This window comes from Bufo gargarizans, chromosome 1 (genome assembly GCF_014858855.1).
Source record: "Bufo gargarizans isolate SCDJY-AF-19 chromosome 1, ASM1485885v1, whole genome shotgun sequence".
NCBI classification, from domain to species: domain Eukaryota; kingdom Metazoa; phylum Chordata; class Amphibia; order Anura; family Bufonidae; genus Bufo; species Bufo gargarizans.
Genome location: NC_058080.1, coordinates 494,089,346 through 494,110,194, shown reverse-complemented (window position 1 = coordinate 494,110,194; position 20,849 = coordinate 494,089,346). Strand labels below are relative to the sequence as shown.

The 20,849-nt window shown below is 44.4% G+C and overlaps 1 protein-coding gene across 1 annotated transcript; it reads right to left on the bottom strand.

Moving 5' to 3' along the window:
* Nucleotides 1–1,878: 1,878 nt before the first annotated feature.
* C1H14orf93 (chromosome 1 C14orf93 homolog) lies at nucleotides 1,879–20,280 on the bottom strand. The gene is made up of 7 exons (XM_044274254.1): nucleotides 20,027–20,280; nucleotides 14,694–15,688; nucleotides 10,883–11,224; nucleotides 8,847–8,908; nucleotides 8,665–8,768; nucleotides 6,393–6,505; nucleotides 1,879–2,425 (listed from the first exon to the last, which is right to left on the bottom strand). The coding sequence occupies exons 2-7, from the start codon at nucleotides 15,231–15,233 to the stop codon at nucleotides 2,027–2,029; spliced, it is 1,560 nt and encodes a 519-aa protein (XP_044130189.1). The 5' UTR covers nucleotides 15,234–15,688; nucleotides 20,027–20,280; the 3' UTR covers nucleotides 1,879–2,026.
* Nucleotides 20,281–20,849: the final 569 nt, after the last annotated feature.

Here is a 20,849-nt window from a genome sequence, read left to right as displayed (position 1 = left end):
CCGGTATAGAGCCCCTGTGACGGAACTCAATGCCGGAAAAGAAAAACGCAAGTGTGAAAGTACCCTTAAATGTCTGTGATCTGTGTTATTGCCAATCACAGACATCAGCCCCATGTGTCTGCTGTCTAAAACACCAGAAACCCAGCAGCTGCGCTTGTGAGCAGGCACACAAAAGCCCCCTGCCTTCCCAGAGCCATAACATTTTAATTTTTCCTTTTTACATAGCCATATGAATTTTTTATTTTAATTTTTTTTGTGGGACCAGTTGTATTTTCTAATGGTACCATTTAATATTGCATACGATGGAGGGGGGAGCTGGAAAAAAATTCAAAATGTCATGAGATTGGAAAAGAAAAACACAATTTTTCAAGTTTTATGGGTTTTGTTACAGCATTACCTATGAGGCAAAACCGACCCGTTACCTTTATTCTCTAGATCAGAACAATTACAACAGTTCCACATTTGTATAGTTTTTATTAGTGCAAAAAACAAACAAAAAAAAAACATACTTTCATAAAATGTTTTATTTTTATCTATGGAGCTGTGTCATTTTTTTTTTTTGTGGGACGATCTGTACTCTTTAGTGATACCATTTTGGAATGTGTGTAAGGGCTCATGCACATGATCGTATATTCTTTCAGTTTCCATGTGTCCGTATTTCCGTTCTGCAAAAAAATAGAACATGTCCTATTATTGTCCGCATTACAGACAAGGCTTATACTGTTCTATTAGGGGCCAGCTTTTCCATTCCGCAAAATACGGAATGCACACGGACGTCATTCGTATTTCATTTTTTTTTTGTGGACCGCATGAGGCCTGACTTTGATCACTTTTTATAAAAAAAAATAATTTGAGGCGGTAAAGTGACAAATTGTCCATAGTTTTTTTTGTTTTTTTTCCATGACGCCATTCACTATATGGGATACATTTATTTTAATAGTACAGACTTTCAGATGCAGCAATGCCTGTTTTTTTTTTTTAATTGCTTATTTTTATTTTGGTGAAAAGAGCACGGCATTCACTATGTTCCAATACAGTGCTGCCACCTGCAGGCCCCAAGTGGAATATGCCCCGTGTCCTGAGAGCTGTACAAAGGGGTGGTCGTAAATCAGAAATAGCAGAGATATAAATGTATAAAGTTTTTTTTCCCCCGTAAACGTATAGCTCAATCTGCTCAGCTCCTCCTGCTCTATAAGATGTGGCCTACAGATTGCACTGCATTTTGTAGTGACATGTCCCATTTAAAGTGTTAGTTCCGATTCTGGAGGCTGCAGGGAAGGCACAAGGTGTTGAACCCCCACAGATTGGATATTGATGTATTCTGAGTTTTGGTTATTTGTATCAGGAGTCTGAAAAACTCATTTACTGGGATGTTCCTTTTTTTGGCATAAAATACAGGTGTAGAGTAAGCCAGCCAAGGAGGTGGTGCAAGAGATGTCCATCAAGATGCGCCAAAATTCTCATACCCGTGCACCACTGTGATTTATTTGGTGCAGTTCCTGCCTGTCTGGTCTAGATTTACGGTCTTAATTTAGGGCAGTATTAATAAAGCTCACCCATTGTGTATAGTACAATGCAAGCTTTCAAGTTTCATTTCACTGCTTATGGCTCCATTCACACGACCGTATTTCTGGTCTGCATCCGCATTTTTTGCAGATTGGATGTGGACCTATTCATTTGAATGGGGCCACAAAAAATGCAGACAGCACAGCACACCGCGTGCTGTCCACATCCGTATGTCTGTTCCACATTCCCAAAATAAGGTGGAACATGTCCTATTCTTGTCCGTTTTGCGGACAAGAATAGGCAGTTACAATGGGTTCGCCAAAAACAAAAAATGGATGCAACACTGACGTCACCCGTATCTTTTTGCAGATCTGTTTTGCGGACTGCGTGTGAATGCACCCTTGTGGTAAGTAGCTTCTCACTTGCAATGAAAGATTTCTATCAGTGTTGCCATTATGTATTAGACAAGGAATATTAAAAAGAACACTTTATTGTGGCCACCCATCAGGCCCTCTGCTTCTCATTCATCCTTTTCCACCTTTATCTGTATAAAAGCATTTAGGTCAGGACAAAATGATTTCCTTCCTCTTCCTTCATCAGTTAGCTCATCCTCTTCCACTTCTTCCCAGTTTGGATTGTAGAGATGTGGAGGGAGAAGTTTAACCTCTGTGGAAGGCAACCGATCAGACAGGGTGCCATAAACGCGATTGGTTTTATTGCCATGCTTAGAATGGGAGTCAATGCTGTAGCAGAGCCTTGTCACCTCTGGAGCTCGGAAACGCGGCGGCCGGGCCACCCAGACACCAGGCTCAGACAAACTGTCCTCTTCATCCGACATTAACTCCTCCGTCACACCCTCCCACAAGGCTTGGTCTTCTGGTGGAAACTGCTGTACACCCCACGAGCGATTTGCAAAAAGCTGCACAGAAACAAATGTCCTGGTTAATGATGCACATAAATACTACACATATCATGTAAAGTGTAGTATACGCTACAAAGTGACCGCACAGAAAAAACACACGTAAATAACTGCAGTCTTATAAAAAGGACACAGTTAGGGCTCATGCACACAAACATTTTTTATTTATTTTTTTCCTGCACCCGATCCACATTTTTTTTGCAGGTCAGGTGCAGAGCCATTCACTTCAATTGTGCTGCAAAAGATGCGGACAAGTTATCCGGCGCTGTCCGAATCTGTATTACCGTTTCGTGGCACCCACAAAAAAAATGACATGTCCCATTCTTGTATGTTTTAATGACAAGAATAGGACTGTTCATAGAGGGCAGGATATTCCGTTCGCAAAATGCAGAACACAAGCGGAGGGTATCTGTTTTTGCAGATCTGCAATTTATAGACGGCAAAACTCGCAGCGTGTGTCAGGGAGAGCACCCATTCTGACCTCCGGAACACTGCCAGGATCGCATTGCATTATATTGATTTATGATGCTATGTAACCCTTACCCTGGGTTCAGACCTGAGCGTTCTGAAACGAGCGCTCTGTATGCGCGATTGTACGGGCGTTTACAATCGCGCATACAGAGACAAGCGAACACACATTGTCGCGCGTTCCCGAATATCTATGTGCGGGAACGCGCGACAAACGCCCCAAAAAAAGCTCAAGAACTTGTTTGAGCGTCGGGCGTTTTACAGCGCGATCGTACGCGCTGTAAAACGCCCAGGTGAGAACCATTCCCATAGGGAAGCATTGGTTTTTCCTTGTTAAAACGCTCAGGTGTGAACTTAGGGTTAGGCCCCTTTCACATGAGCGAGTTTTCCACACTGGTGCGCTGCGCGACGTGAACGCATAGCACCCACACTAAATCCTGACCCATTAATTTCAATGGATCTGTGTATATGTCCGTATTTTTATTTATTTATTTTTTCACGCATCAGTTCTGCGTTGCGTAAAAAAAAAAAGGCAGCATGTTCTATATTCTGCGTTTTTCACGCAGCCCTGGCCCCATAGAAGTGAATGGGGCTTCAGTGCAATGACGTCAGCGAAGGTTCTTTTTTCAGGTTCTTCAAGAAGAGGATCCCGGCTGCGCGATCAAGTGGATGGGGTGAGTTATGTTGTTATAATTTTTTAACCCTCAATTGACATTATACTTAGCATTCTGTATTAAGAATGCTATTTTCCATTATAACCATGTTATAATGGAAAATAAAGTAAATGGGGTCCTGGGTCATACATCCCCCGTCTCCTTAGCAACCGTGTGTGAAAAATCGTACTGCATCCGCACTTGCGTCAAAAATATAGACCATGAGTGAAGTGATGCGTGAAAAACGTCGCTCATGTACACAGCCCCATTGAAATGAATGGGTCCAGATTCAGTGCGGGTGCAATGCGTTCACCTCACGCATTGCACCCGAGCGGAATACTCGCCCGTGTGAAAGGGGCCTTACAGTTCTGGAATGCATTGGATAACACTTGACAGCTTTAGGTCAGTGTTATACAACACATTACAGACCTCTAAGGCCCCTTTCACACGAGCGAGTATTCCACGCGGGTGCAATGAGTGATGCAAACACATTGCACCCGCACTGAACTGACCGATTCATTTCAGCGGGTCTGTCTGTGCAGATCAGAGTTGGTTTTCACTCATCACTTGTGCGTTGCAGTCAGAAGTGACTAGGACTGCGTGAAAATGAAGGGCGGATGCAATGCGTTTTTCACAGATGGTTGCTAAGAGATGCTTGTAAACCTTCAGTTTTTATAAAACTGAACGTGAGCGCATACAAAACTGAATGAACTTGCTTGCGAAATCGTGCATTTTTCACTGAAGGCATCTGGGCCTAATCCGCTCACTCTCGTCTGCAAGGGGCCTAAGGGTTACATAGCATGATAAATCAATATAATGCTATGCGACCCTGGCAGTGCTCCGGAGTTCAGAACGGGCGCTCTCCCTGACACAAGCTGAGAGTTTGATGCGTGGGACTCGCTCGTGTGAAAAGGGGCCTTAGGCATCTTAAGCAGGCAATAGTAACATACTAAAGATAGCAACCAGAATACATTTCCGATTCAATGAACCTTCTTTAACAATCTGATAACTTGTGATCTACAGTCATGGCCGTAAATGTTGGCACCCCTGACATTTTTCCAAATGAAGTATTTCTCACAGAAAATATTGCAGTAACACGTTTTGCTATACACGTGTATTGGAACAAAACCAAAAAAGGGAGGAAAAAAAGCAAATTGGACATAATGCCACACCAAACTCCAAAAATGGGCTGGACAAAATTATTGGCACCCTTAACTTAATATTTGGTGGAACACCCTTTGGAAAAAAATAACTGAAATCATTAGCTTCCTATAACCATCAATAAGCTTCTGACACCTCTCACCCGGAATTTTGGACCACTCTGCCTTAGCAAACTGCTTCAGGTCTCTCTTATTGGAAGGGCGCCTTTTCCCAACAGCAATTTTAAGATCTCTGCACAGGTGTTCAATGCGATTTAGATCTGGACTCACTGCTGGCCACTTCAGAACTCTCCAGCGCTTTGTTGCCATCCATTTCTGGGTGGCAACAAAGAAAATTCGCTTTTTTCCTCCCTTTTTTGGTTTTGTTCCAATACACACAAAGGGAATAAACATGTGTATAGCAAAACATGTGTTACTGCAATACTTTTCTGTGAGAAATACTTTATTTTCTTGAAAAATGTCAGGGGTGCCAACATTTACGGCCATGACTGTATATCTCTGAAGACGTTGGCAAGGGGACAGGATGCTGACCATTACAGCATCCAGTTCAATAGTCTCACTGCTCTTAGAGTAAAGAATTCCCAACTATGATGATGATGCAAGTTTCATTCCTGTGGACGTAGAGCATGCCTCCCTGTTATGGTTACAGGCCTAGGTAGTCAACCCAAGAAATGAAAAATCCCAAATTTGCTAATCGTTATTGGAAACACTTTTCTGCTTGTTAGGATTTGCCTTTTTTTGATACTAGACTGCGCAATAGGGATCCCTAGTATCAGAGAACATGGAGCGCGCTGCTCTCAGCGCGCTCCAGGTCCTCATCGGCAGCACAGGGGAGAAGGAAGCACTCTCTCCCTCCCCCTGTGCCGCTGCCACCAATGAGGAGAGAGGGCGGGCGCACTGCGCCACTAATGAAAGTAAACGTTTAATACAAATCCAGGAGGCGGGTGCTGGCGAGGAGCTGCGATCAGCGGCTGTTAACCCCTTAAATGTTAATTATCATTGGTGGCGCAGTGCGCCCCCCACGCCCCAGTATTATAATCTTTGGTGGCAGTGGCCACAGGGCCCCCTCCCCCTCATTGGTGGTGCAGTGGCAGCTTCTGATCGGAGCCCCAGCAGTGTAATCCTGGGGCTCTGATCGGTTACCATGGCAGCCACAATGCTAATGCTACTGAAGCCCTGGCTGCCATAGTCGGCTCCCTGCTGCTGTGTGCACAAAGTACAGGGCAGCAGGGAGAGTGTGATATCCTATTCACCCTGATGGAGATCTATTAGGATAAATAGTACAAGGGATGAAAAGATCCTAGGTTCTAGCCCCTAAGGGGGGAAATAGTTATTAAATAAAAAGTAAAAAAAATATAAATCACCCCTTTTCCAAAATTTTACATATAAAATATATAAAACAATAAATAAACATATTACACATCACTATGTCCAAACTATTAAAATATAAAAAAAATGCGGTGAATGCCGTAACAGAAAAAAAAAAATGCGCGATTCGCCACTTTTTTTTTTTTTGCCACCTTGTCCCCCCAAAAAATAGGATCGGACTGTTCTATTATGGGCCGGAGGTTCCATAAAATGCGGAATGCACGCAGCTTTTTTTGGTGGTTTATTTTTTTTTCGCATGGTATCAAGTATTGCAATACTTTTTTATAGTATCAAAACCGAAACAACCCTAGTCCTGACCCTGTATCGGCGACTTCTCAGCTTCTTTTCTTCCTTTTCTCTCAGACTCTTGAAAGGATTCATGGAGTTTCTGTATTCTCTTCTCTTTGTCAAAAAGTAGGCAACACAGGCACCTAAAGCAGAATAAAAACTTCTTCTGATAATAGGTACACAACATCACTATAGTAAAAAAAGTCCTGCAATTTTTTGCACTGGTCACCAGGTGCCCCTTTGCTCTGACCAAATGAATGAACCATTCATCTCTGATAATTGATTGTCAGCACAGATGAGAGCTGTTAAATAAAAACTTGTGCAGCAGCTGTAAATGTGAAAAAAAGTAATAGGTACCACTGTTCTCCCCTGTCCGCTGTAGAGGTGACGTTCTATGCACACAGGTCACTGTGCAGCTAATAAGTGGCCTCAGCAGTGTACAGGACATCACCTCTGCATCAAATTTCTGGCCTCAGCAGTGATTTGTATTAGGACATCACCACTGCAGCCAAGAAAACAAACAGGAAAGACTAGAGCGCAATGCTGCAAGCGGTACGGGAGAAAAGTGGTAATCATCGCTTCTCAGTTTTATTTTAGATCATTAAAGCTGCTGAGCAAGCTTTTATTTAAGGGCTCATGCACACAGTTGTAGTTTTGGTTCATATCCAAATGGATTTGCGGATCGGATGTGGACACATTCATCTCAATGGGGGGTTGCAAAACATGCAAGTCCGTTCAAATAGGTCATGTATTATTGTCTGTTCTGCAGAAATGTAAAACAAATGGCAGCATGCGCTCGACTGGTATCTGTGTTTTGTGGATCCGCAACTCGGCCGTGTGCATGAGCCCCGACAACCATTTTAAAGGTCCCTTTACACAGGCTGGCAATCTGGGCAATTATCAGGAAGTAAATGGAGCTCTGGACCAACAGCCTGAATTCACACGTGGCGTTTTTGTTGAAGAAAGATGCCCTGCGGAAATTTAAAGGGCTTCTGTCACCCCCCAAAAGTCATTTTTCATTTTTGGGCGACTTAAAATACTTATACTGCGATTTATTAATATATAGTGCTCATACCCTTTTTCGTTCAGTAGTTTCTTCAAACACCGCACTTTTATAATATGTAAATTACCTCTCTACCAGCAAGTAGGGCGGTTACTTGCTGGTAGCAGCCCCCTCCTCCTGTTGATTGACAGGGCCAGCGAGCGCTCTCGTCCTCTGGCTAGCCCTGTCTGCCTTCTAAATCTCGCGCCTGCACCGCACCGGTCTTCAGTCGGCGCACTGAGAGGAGGATGCTCGCTTGGCCGCTCCTTGCTCAGTGCGCCTGCGCTGGGTGTAGAGCGGCGCAGGCGCACTGAGGAAGGAGCGGCCGAGTGAGCGTCATCCTCTCAGTGCGCCTGCGCCGACTGAAGACCGATGCGGCGCAGGCACGAGATTTAGAAGGCAGACAGGGCTAGCCAGAGGACGAGAGCGCTCGCTGGCCCTGTCAATCAACAGGAGGAGGGGGCGTTTATTTGAAAGGAGGATGCGGCTGCTACCAGCAAGTAACCGCCCTACTTTCTAGTAGAGAGGTAATTTACATATTATAAAAAGTGCAGTTTTTGAAGAAACTACTGAACGAAAAAGGGTATGAGCACTATATATTGATAAATCGCAGTATAAGGATTTTAAGTCGCCCAAAAATGACTTTAGGGGGGTGACAGAAGCCCTTTAAACCAAGTTTTCCTATGAACATAAATTGCAACATATACACAAAGTAAATTTACACACGTAATTTTCCTGTTCTGGAAATACTTTGCGCAGCGTTACAGAATCTGTTGTGGAATTTTCATTTAGAATCTCATTCAAACTGCAAATCCACAGCAAATACGCTACAGCATCCGCAAAAGCAATTCCTCTTCACAAAAAAAGTTGAATTAAAGTACCGATTTTGTCCATTTTTATGCTGTGTGTGAACACAGCCATAGGCTTTAGGATTTTTATATATGTCGTAGGTGCAGTCATGTCGCGATTTTTGCTGCAATTTCAGAAAAATCGCAACAGTGTAAGATGAGCAATGTATTGTGTGTTTATTTAATCTCAACCTCTTTATGTAGGGACATTTTATATGTAAAATGGTGTTTAGAGGTGGACACAAAATGCAAAAGCGTTTTTTCTCTATAATCAGTAAATTTGTGACCATCGTTGCCCTCTTCTGACAAGCAGGTAAAATATTATACCTTTACACCATTACTATATACAGTCTATGTAGAGAAGATGAAGCTTCTTTCATAGTCGTATCTTTAGAAGTACTGTTCCTAATACCTTTCAGCTCTTTGTCAGTATAGCGATGGCCACTGGACACAAGCTCTTGCTTCAGCTTCTCCACCAAGAACTTCAAAACTGAAATATTCCAGGAGGACTTGATGCTGCGATGAGACATTAGAACAGATATCACGACGTAGTAAGGGATTCTAATACCGGAATTACACAAGCACCGCACTCACCTCTCGGAGCCATTGAAGCGCTTGTTGTTGGAGATGTGATTGTGAATATTATGTACCAGTTTCTGAAACAAAAATACAGATATTAATTATAAAGGTTAGTTGCAGAAATTTGAAACAGTCCCATTCGTCTGAAAGGAGCTTGCAGAAATTAACCCAACGTATTGACATCCAGAACTGATTTTGTACATGCGTAATGAGCACATATTATCTATGCTGTCTTGTGTTTTTTTTGTATTTGATGATGACCCTGTAACCCAACACTTTCTCTTTTTTTGCTATTATGTTGCTGTGTTCCCGTGATAAATGGTGTCAAACTAGCGTTAAAGGGGTTTGAAGGGCTGTAATACTGAAGACACTTTGTCCCCTTGAATGCTTACCAGACCCACTGTTTAATATCGGCTGTGTCTGGTATTACAGCTCAGTCCTATTCACTTGAATAAGACTACGCTGTAGTGAGAAAGTACAGAGCTGTGCTGGCAAACAGCTGATCAGAGGGTGTGCTGACAGTCAGACCGCCACCAATCTGACACTGATGGCCTATCCTAAGGATAGGCCAGCAATAAAGTCCCAGAAAAACCCTTTAAGGGGGTTTTATAGTGTAGTGCAAACAAATGATAGCCATTCCCACTGCAGTGGTACCACCATTCTTAAAAGGAACCCGTCACCATGATAATGCTAATTAATCTGCAGGAGGAGCTGAGCAGATTGATATAGTTTTGAGGGAAAAGATTCACTAAAACTTGTACAGTATTTTATTCATTTACATTCCTGCTCATTCTGTGCTGTGAGGTCCAGGAGGCGGTCCTATCAGTGATTGACAGCTATCTCTGTATACATTGACAGCCTTCCCCAATGACTATGTATACAGAGATAGCTGTCAATCACTGATAGGACCGCCTCCTGGACTTCACAGCACAGAATGGGCAGGAACTTAAATAAATGTAATACAAGTTAAGGTGCACTCACACGCAAAACATAGATACCGGCTATGTGCGTTCCACATTTTGCAGACCGTACATGGCCGGCGCTATATAGAATGCCTATTCTTGTCCGCGGTCATTGACAAGAATAGGACGTGCTCTATATTTTTAGCGGGGCCATGACACGTAACAATGGATGCGGACAGCACACACAAAATTGCGGAACGGATGCAGATCTATTTATCCGGTCGTGTGAATGCACTCTTATACTGAATATTTTCCCATAAAACTATATATCAATCTGCTTAGCTCCTCCTGCTCTATCACTATCTGCCTGCAGCTCAAGCACCATATTCAATGTGACAGATTCCCTTTAATCACTTGTGCACCACCCATAGACTATATACAATCATGATTAAAACACAGTACACCTTCTTTGAATTCTATGGTTTTATGTATCAGGACATAAAAAACAAGGGGCCAAAAAGCAGAAGCTATTTTGTGAAAAATTACAGCTTCCAGAAGAGGGCTTCCTTTAAATGCACAGTGACTCTGACTTGTGACCTATAGGTGGCGCTATGAGAATTTCTAATACATGCCTGGACTTTCTATAAACTTTAGCAACATTGTAAGTGTTTAAGTTTTCATTTCGATATATGTGAATGTACATATATGTATAAATACACACTTATTATGGATAATACATCAGATACACATATGATCCATAATATAGCGCCCCCCCCCCCCCACCACCTGTATTGTACCTCTAGGTGCTTGATTGGGGCCTCCAAAAGAGCTGGGACATTGGTCCATTGTTATGAGGGCACTGATGTCCCTGCGTGTCCTGAAATCCGCTTGATTAATGTAGGCTTTACCAGATTAGAATGTTGGATCAGGTCCTTCTGACCACTGACAAAGGTTACTCAGAGGCGTACTATCTGGTTATATTTCATATTATTAAAGGTTATCAGGTGCTGGATTAATGGAAATTTACTAAACATCTCTCCATGTCCAAATATGCTTGTATTTTTGAGCACGTGTGTATATCTGTGCACGTTGATGTGTAATGTGGTGGAGTCTTTTTATGGAGTCGGTCCAGGAATGTAATAAACTCACCGATAGTACAAGGTCTCGTTTTCGACGGGAACATTTCTGCCCACTGGAATGCTGCCGACTGTTTGAGCCACTATAAAATGATGCAAATGAGGGCGGTGAAGATGGTAGCCTCATTTCTGCCGAATCGGTGGAAGTTTCTGCCACCATCAACCCTCCTGGGCTAAGGGAGCTCTCTTTATGTATTAAGACATGGGAATGGCTTGATTTCACAATTGGGGGTGTTGGTTCCCTCAGAGTTTCCTCTGGATCCCTGTGAGAGCGGGTGTCTGTCAGATGCTTCACAAAGTTGGACGATAAAATCCGGTGTGCAGGGGGATCGGCGTTTAGGAAATCATCAATGACCTATAAAAATACAATGGTGCAGATACATACAGAAGAGGCGTAATGCACAAAACAGGACATTCAGACTGGAAAGTGGAGTGTTAAAATACGAAGAGGTGGCTGGCGGGGAGGAATGCCAGGCTTTGAGCAGGCACACAACAGATGGTATAAAGATGACACACCTGCTAGAATTGCTGCAAACAGAAGCTGTCCCTATTAAAAGTGACAGACTTGTGTCTCCCACTGGAGTGCAATAGAATGGAGACGGAGCACAAACAGACTGCACGCACATACACATGGCACGTAGCAGACGAGCACAAGGCCAAACGAATGCCAGGGTACAGTGCAGACAGCTATGTCCTAGATCTGTGGCTGCAGACACACAGGTGACCATGTCTATGTGCAGATGTATCCTGATTGGTTGCCAGCCATTGTCCTTGGTTTACGTTGACCATACCTGCCATTATCAGGGATGTCCTCATATAGAAGAATTACACTTTCTACAAGAATCAAGTCAATGGCAGTGATGGCAACGCTTGCAGGACTCTGGTATTTGCCTACAAAGGATGGGATGCAAATCAGAAGCAGCCTGTAGATGGGCGATGGGCGATGGGCTGCGGGGAATTCGGTTTCCACATGAGATTCCCATAGGAGCGGCAGATTACCGGTCTGCAGCACATCAACCAGTGGCTCATGGATTATTTTTAGGAAACTACACATTTGCTCAATGAAGGGTAAGTTGCCTGCAGTTGATAATGGTATCCGGTTCTTTAAAACTGAGAACTTACCCTTAAAAAGGCTATGTACAACTTCGGGGGCATTTTACTCATTGCATATACTCATTTTGGGCAAAAAATAAAATAAAAATAGTTTGAGTACAAGGGTTAAAACTCTGTCTGTTTTCAAGCTAGCTGTCATGTTCTGTTTTCTTTGAATCTCATCATCTTACAGTTCATATGTAACTCTTATCTCTGATCTCCTGACCTCAAACACTTACTTAACCCTTAGGAGACCGGAGTTTTTTTTTCGTTTTTGCATTTTCACTTTTCTTTCCCATTTTCTTTGAGCCATAACTTTTTTTATATCTCCGTTCACATGGCTGCACGAGGGCTTATCTTTTGTGGGACAAGTTGTAATTTCTAGTGCCACCATTAATTATGGCATAAAATGTAGAGGAAAGCGGTAATAAAATTCAGAATGGGGTGGAATTGGACAGGTTTTGTTCCCATGTACGGCGCTTCAAGCGAAGGGGTTAAGGCTACTTTCACACTAGCGTTCGATCGGATCCGTTCTGAACGGATCCGATCATAATAATGCAGACGGAGGCTCCGTTCAGAACGGATCCGTCTGCATTATTTTTAGCATATAAAAGCTAAGTGTGAAAATAGCCTAGTACGGATCCGTCCAGACTTTCAATGTAAAGTCAATGGGGGACGGATCCGCCTGAAGATTGAGCCACATTGTGACATCTTCAAACGGATCCGTCCCCATTGACTTACATTGTAAGTCTGGACGGATCCGCACGCCTCCGCATGGCCAGGCGGACACCCGAACGCTGCAAGCAGCGTTCAGCTGTCCGCCTGTCCGTGCGGAGGCGAGCGGAGCGGAGGCTGAACGCCGCCAGACTGATGCAGTCTGAGCGGATCCGCTCCATTCAGACTGCATCAGGGCCAGGCGGCTGCGTTCGGGTCCGCTCGTGAGCCCCTTCAAACGGAGCTCACGAGCGGACCGACGAACGCTAGTGTGAAAGTAGCCTAAGCCGTATTCTTAATGTTCTTATCAGTTTGAGTTCTAGAGATCAGAGATAAGAGCTACACATGAGCTGTCAGATGACAGGATTCAAAGAAAACAGTGTGACAGCTTGCAAACAGACTGAATTTCTGTATTTTAACCCTTGTAACTCAGAAACGGCTGAACATTTTAAATAAAGACCAACTGAAAAAATGATGGATAAATTGCAATCATAAAAACAAGATTTCTTCAAAAGGTGTCCATAGCCTTTAAGATAGGCCATGAGGATTAGATCAGTTAGGGTTTTTACACCCTAGCTAATTAAAGGGGTTTGGGCTCTCTAGAGAGCACATCGTCCACTTCACTGTGTACCAGGCACCGTACCGTACTTTCAGCAGTGACTGTGCCTGGTATTACAGTTTACTATAGCTCAGTCCTATTCAAGTGGATGGGACGGAGCTGGAATAACGGCCACAGCCGCTCTAAAACGTATGGGACTGTGTATGGTACACAATAAGGTGGACAAAGTAACTCAAGACTCTGGCAAGTCAGCAGTGGATTTCAGACTGCTGAAACACAGTAAGGCCCCTTTCACACGGGCAAGTTTTCCGCACGGGTGCAATGTGTGAGGTGAACGCATTGCACCCGCACTGAATCTGGACCCATTCATTTCTATGGGGCTGTGCACATGAGCGGTGATTTTCAGTCATCACTTGTGCGTTGCGTGAAAATCGCAGCATGCTCTATATTGTGAGTTTTCCATACAACGCAGGCCCCATAGAAGTGAATAGGAGTGCGTGAAAATCGCAAGCATCCGCAAACAAGTGCAGATGCGGTGCGATTTTAACGCATGGTTGTAAGATGAAAGTCAATTCACTGTATTATTTTCCCTTATAACATGGTTATAAGGGAAATTAATAGCATTCTTTAATACAGAATGCATAGTAGAAGGTCAATTTGAGGGTTAAAACATAAAAATAAAAAAAATTAACTCACCTCCTCCTCTTGATCGCGTAGCAGCCGCTCTCTTCTTACTTCTTTAATCATGAGCTGCCGGCTAAAGGACCTGTGGTGACGTCCAATCACATGGTCCATCACCGTGGTGATGGACCATGTGATGAGCTCAGTGACGTCACCACAGGTCCTGAAGAAAGAACAGGAGACCGGCAGCTACGCGGTCAATTGGAGGAGGTAAGTTAAGTTTATTTTTTAACCCTCAATTGACCTTGTACTAGGCATTCTGTATTAAAGAATGCTATTATTTCCCCTTATAACCATGTTATAAGGGAAAATAATACAATCTACACAACCTTGAACCCAAACCTGAATTTCAGTGAAGAAGTTCGGGTCTGGGTACCACATTCAGTTTTTTATCACGCGCATGCAAGACGCATTGCACCCGCGCGATAAAAACTGACTGCAATTGCGTACCTACTCGCGCGGGTTTGCCGCAATGCACCCGGGACGCATCCGGACATGCTCGTGTGAAAGGGGCCTAAAGCTTCAGTCACTGACTGTAGCCATGTTCTTATACATCAGTAATGAGTTAAATTACACCACTGAAGAAAATAGACAGCAGGTAAGTATCACCCAAAGTAGTGACATGCTTAGAAATACCCAACACAAGAGGAAATAAAAGGTGAGCCATGATAAGGAAGTCTGCATGTCTCTGCTATAATAAAAGGGGGGTAGTAAAGAGTGAGCAGCAATGGAACCGCACAAAATACACTGCAGAACGTCACTGCACGTGGTCACTTACTGGCATATGCACAGGACTAAGGAGGGATGGTGCTTCATTAGGAGGACATGCCGTTAAGCAACTTTCTCTTGTCCTGTCCAGAACTGCAGGGTGAAGTCCAGGAACTAATGAGGCAGATGCTGCACCTAGCTGTCTCAGCTCCTCAATGACAACCTGAACTCCTCCAATTTCTTCAACCTCTTCATCCTCTGATAACTTACATCTTGCACTGACATCTGGCGGCGACTTAGGAGCCTCCGGCCTTTCAATGCTTCTTTTCAGACTGCTGACCTCGTCTTGGAGTTCACCGAGGAGGCTACTGTTTGCCTTGGCAACGTTAAGCGCAGCTTCGGCTAGTCCCACCGCTTTCTCCACGCGTTGGTAGATAAGGTGAAGAAGCTGCTCGCAGCCTTGCACTGCCACACCTTGCCCATTAACAGCCACAGGGGTAGCACCATCAACAGACACTGAGCCACCTTGGGTACTTTCGATTTTGCAGGCACATTTCCCGTCGCTTTGCCCTGGTGGTGGCGTGAACAGAATTGTAGCGCTGAATGACATTTTGGGTTAAAAATGCTCAATGCAAATATTTTTTCAAAAAACAATGGAAGTAGTGGATCCTCACGGCCACCACCTAATATATGTCTTACAAATGTAGCATCCAGCGTCTTTATTATCAGCTTTCTTGTGATTTTCTATGAAATGGAATATTACACCTAAATAATTCAAGTATCCAAGTAATACTCCGGTAGGCTGTGTCATCTGTCTGGGAGATGTATTATTTAATATATTCATGATGTTTTTCTATGATTGTCACCGATTCCTGAGGGAACATTTTCTATTCCTACTGTCAGGCTGCAAACACATCCCACAAGATTTATTTTTGTCCCCCCATCGATTATTCCACTTCTTCTATGGCTTTTAAGCTACTGGATTCATACTTGTTGACTTCTTATGGAGCCTGTGGTCTGATAAATGACTGAAGTGTTCAGATGGTGTAAATTTCTGGGAAATATCTTTCACTACTGCTAAGGAACAAAGCAATAAAGCCATTCCCAGGCATGACAATAAAAGAGCCATTTAGAAAAATGACAATAAAACCAAAGCTTCCTCTTTGCATATAGAAATGTAAAGAAGCACCCTCTCTCCAGATGGCATCTTTATTTCAAAGCAAAAATTAAGAAAGGATAAAATGCAGATTTTCAAATGAAATATAAAAGTATTTTAACATTAAAGGGGCTGTCTACCTTTTATTATGTGATCGGTGGGGGTCCGACATCCCACAGCCATCAGCTGTTAGGCAATAGATCTGCAGCTGGGGGGTGTTAGACGCCCACCGATCAGTTAGTGAGGATAGGCGATCACTTAAAGGGGTTCTGCAGTTTGTTTAAACTAATGATCTAGCCTCTGGATAGATCATCAGCATCTGATCAGTGGGGGTCCGACACCTGGTACCTCCGCCGATCAGCTGTTTGAGAAGGCAGTAGCGCCGCGGCCCTCTCGCCGTTTACCACAGGCCCAGTGATGTCACGACTAGTACCAACTGGCCTGGGCGCAGCTAAGCTCCATTCAAGTGAACAGAGCTTATCCCCGCCCATTGATACTAGTCGTGGCATCACTGGGCCTGCGGTAAACAGCGAGAAGGCCGCGGCGCTACTGCCTTCTCAAACAGCTCACCGGTGGAGGTACCGGGTGTCGGACCCCCACTGTTCAGATGCTGATGAGAGGATAGATCATCAGTTTAAAAAAACTGCAGAACCCCTTTAAAAAAAGGTGGACAACCCCTTTAACTGAAATGCTGTGCTCCAATCAAGATAAACATGGTTATAAATATAACAGCTCATTATACAATTAAAGGGGTTGTGTCATCATAGACAATGGGGGCATATCGCTAGGATGTACCCCCATTGTCTTATAGGTGTGGGTCCCACCTCTTGGACCTGCGCCTACATCGAGAATGGAGCCCTGAAAGTGGTGGAGGGCACACTACGCATGTGCAACCTCCCCCTTCCTTCATTCATTCATTTTCTAAGGAGCTTTACTATTGGTTGGTTTGGGCGGCCGCCGGAGCGATACAGCGCCCTGCAGCAGGGGAAGGCGGCGGGAGCTGAAAGGAGAAGGGGCCGGCTCCCGGGAGTTTTTACAGTAAGGAGAGCGGGGCGCGCTGTACAAGGACCCCGGGAAACATGGCGGCGGAGGAGCTGAAGAAGACTTTTGAGAGGTGACAAACAGCCCCGGACATCAAGGTGACAGCAGAGTAGTGCATTGTGTGATCATCACACACCTGTATACATCACACACTGCACCACATACATCACACACACCTGTATACATCACACACTGCACCACATACTGTCACAACCAGACAGCTGAGAAGCTCTGAGAGGCCTTTCAGAACCTCCTCCTTGAGTTTTCTTTGTTGTGGTATTCAGTTCCTCATCTCGTTAGCCTCTCTCAGCTGTCATGTAGTTGGACTGATTGCTTCCCTTTAAATTCCTCCCCATAATGCTTTACTGGGCGGCTTATACTTCTTCCTGGAGTGTGTGTGCATGCTGATCCTGTTTCCCAGTCTGCTACAAAGTTAAGTGCTGTACATTTATCTGTTATTTTCTGTTTGCTGGATCCCAGGTGACCCGGACTCCCTCCGTGTCTGGTGTAGGGAGCCGGTGGTCGTGTCCCCTCACTATTGTAGGGTGTTCAGGGGTTATATAGTCGAGGTACGTGGATATGCAACCATCCACCTTTGGGATCTTTGCATAGGCTGAGCAGCCAGGGAAAGTGCTAGGTCTTGTGCAGGGGTCTCCCTTTTGGTTCCTTAGCTTTGGATCCAGTGAGTCATATATGCATGTTGCTTTGTCTTGTTTCCTGTACACCGTCCGTGACACATACATCACACACTGCACTACATACTTCACACCTGTATACATCACACACTGCACTACATACTTCACACCTGTATACATCACACACTGCACCACATACATCACACACACCTGTATACATCACACACTGCACCACATACTTCACACACACCTGTATACATCACACACTGCACCACATACTTCACACCTGTATACATCACACACAGCACTACATACTTCACACACACCTGTATACATCACACACTGCACTACATACATCACACACACACACACACACACACCGGTATACATCACACACTGATGCATGTAGTGTATGTAGTGCACTGTATAGTGAATGCAGGCAGGCTATTAACCCCCTATGGACCGGGCTCATTTTCACCTTAAGGACCAGGCCATTTTTTTACAAATCTGACCAGTGTCACTTTATGTGGTGATAACTTTAAAACACTTTGACTTATCCAGGCTATTCTGAGACTGTTTTTTTGTCACATATTGTACTTCATGACACTGGTAAAATGGAGTAAAAAAAATAATTTTTATTTATAAAAAAAATACCAAATTTGCAAATTTCCTAGTTTCAATCTCTCTACTTCTATAATACATAGTAATACCTCCAAAAATAGTTATTAATTTACATTCCCCATATGCCTACTTCATGTTTGGAAATGAAATTTTTTAATTTTTTGGGGACGTTCCAAGGCTTAGAAGTTTAGAAGCAAATCTTGAAATTTTTCAGAAAATTTCTAAAACCCACTTTTTCAGGACCAGTTCAGGTCTGAAGTTACGTTGTGAGGCTTACATAATAGAAACCACCCAAAAACGACCCCATTTTACAAACTACACCCTTCAAGGTATTCAAAACTGATTTCACAAGGGGTGTAGTTTCTAAAATTGGGTCATTTATGCGTGGTTTCTACTACGTGAGACCTGCAAAGTGACTTCAAGACTCAATTGGTCCTTAAAAAAAAGTGGATTTAGAAAATTTCCTTAAAAATTTGCTTCTAGAAATCTAAGCCTTCTAAAGTCCCAAAAAATAAAATTACATTCACAAAATGATGCAACCATAAAGTACATACACGGGGAAGGTTAATCAATACCTATTTAATGAGGTATCACTATCTGTCTTAAAAGCAAAGAAATTAAAATTTTGAAAATAGTGATTTTTTTCACATTTTCTGTGAATTTTGAATTATTATTTTTTTATAAATAAAAGGTAAAACATAGACAGAAATTTCATAGAAATAGAGCAGCGGGGCCACTCCATCCATTTCAGGGGACCTCCCACTAATCTGATAGTTATCCCCTATCCTGTGGATAGGGGAACTGTAATACGGCTTTAGACCTCATGCACCGGCCGTGTGCTCCCCACATGATGGATGAGACAGAGCTGCAGTGCAGAACGGAGGCACGGAACCCCATGGAAGCACTACCGAGTGCGTCCGTGGTGTTTCTGCCCGTGCCAACACACCTCAAAACACACGTTCTATTATTTTTTTTTTTCCAAGTTGAATGGGTCTCGATCCATCCCCAATGCACGGAACGGCCATGTGCATGAGGCCTCAAGGTGAAAACTAGCGGTGCCCTTAAGGGGTTAATATAAACCACTTTCCATTTGTCCAGCCATGATAATCTGTAGTCACTCTTCATAAAGCACTGAGGCTGGAATCCGTTTTCTATGTCCCTTCATGCGACATTCCCTCAGCGATACCATGTCCCTCCTACCAGCATCTCTCAACGCCCTCCCGCCTCTCCTTCCACTCTCCCTAGTATCACTAAGGAAGGCGTGGCCAGTACACGCAATTTCTCACGTGATCACTAGGATGTACGTGCGACATACAGCGGTCCGTGTACATAACACGCACGCTGAGACACACCCACCGCCGCCTTCGATTGGCTGAAAGCGCTTGTATCTGATTGGCTGCAGCGCGCCGCCAATCAAACATGCGCTTTAGCCATTAGTGCACGTCAGAGGAGGCGGGCGACGTCGTCACGCGAGCGTCCAATAGAATAATGTTTCCCTCTGCCTTCTTCCTCTGTTAACCCTACGTCTGCCAGCCATAGAAACGAATGATAAAGCCGTACACGAATTAATCCCGATACATCGCATGCAGCGTTTTCCTATGGCTACCAAAGCTATGCAGAAAGAGCACGCCGTCTACATTATCCCTGTGTGTACTGTACCCAGCAGTGACGCCGACAGACGAGGCATTCACTCCCCGGCACTCCAGCACATATACGACGCTTCACAAGCTGAAAGTTAGCGTCCACTAGCTGCCCCCTCCCACTGCTTCGCTACAGCCCCCTCGTCACTCACACACAGGGGGGTGTACCAGGGGGGGGCAATGAATATACCACTAAACCCGTGAAAATACCTCAGTATGGCAGTGAACTGGTTAATAAGATATACACCGCGGCGAGACACCACGATCATTGTTGCCAGGCAATGCCACCCCGACTTGTGGTAAAGGATACGGGAAGGTCAGCGTGTCCCCTTTGTATTCTTGGAGCCGTGTGTGCACAGAGGAGTGCAGAGCTGGTACACGCCTCTGCTGCCTGATGATTGGTCAGGAGGTGGGATCTGCGTGTACAGGGGCCCTTCAGGGGAATTGTGTACACCTCACCAGGCTGATGCCAGGGCATGAAGTATGGGGGTGACAATCTCTGTACAGCGCTGCGGAATATGCTGGCAAAATATCTGATCTGTATCTGAAGCAGGGCATCGCCCTCTGTATATTGGCAGTGCGAGATCACTGGGCGGAATTCATTTAGCCCCTTAAAAACATCAGTGAAAAGTGCTTGTCTGCCCACTTTGATGCCAGTTTTCCTGTTCGGGCCAGGCTTAACTCCACTGTATCTGATGCAGGGCATCACCCTCCGTATGTTGGCAGTGCCAGATCACTTGCCCAAATTAACTAACCCTTTCAAAATATCAGTTACTTCTTCAAAGTGTTCTTCTGCCCACTTTGATGCCAGTTTTACTGCTCAGAACCTGTTCGGGCCAGGCTTAAAGGGGTTGTCCAGGTTCAGAGTTGAACCTGGACAGACCTCCATTTTCACCCAGGCAGCCCCCCTGACATGAGCATCGGAGCAGTTCATGCTCCGATGCTCTCCTTTGCCCTGCGCTAAATTGCACAGGGCAAAGGCATTTTCTGGAGTTCCGGTGATGTACCGGGGCTCTCCATGGGGCTGACAGGAACCCCGGTGACGTCACCGGCACTGATGGGCGGGATTTGGCTCTGCCCTAGCCAGTAAAACGGCTAGGGCAGAGCTAAAGCGAGGCTCAGGGGGGCTGCCG

Excerpts from the sequence above, each read along its gene's own strand:
- C1H14orf93 (XM_044274254.1), bottom strand. The coding sequence starts at position 15,233 with ATGTCATTCAGCGCTACAATTCTGTTCACGCCACCACCAGGGCAAAGC. Across the intron at positions 8,909-10,882 it reads AACGAGACCTTGTACTATCG|AAACTGGTACATAATATTCA; the intron begins GTGAGTTTATTA and ends TTTTTGTTTCAG. Across the intron at positions 6,506-8,664 it reads TACTGACAAAGAGCTGAAAG|GTGCCTGTGTTGCCTACTTT; the intron begins GTATTAGGAACA and ends ATTCTGCTTTAG.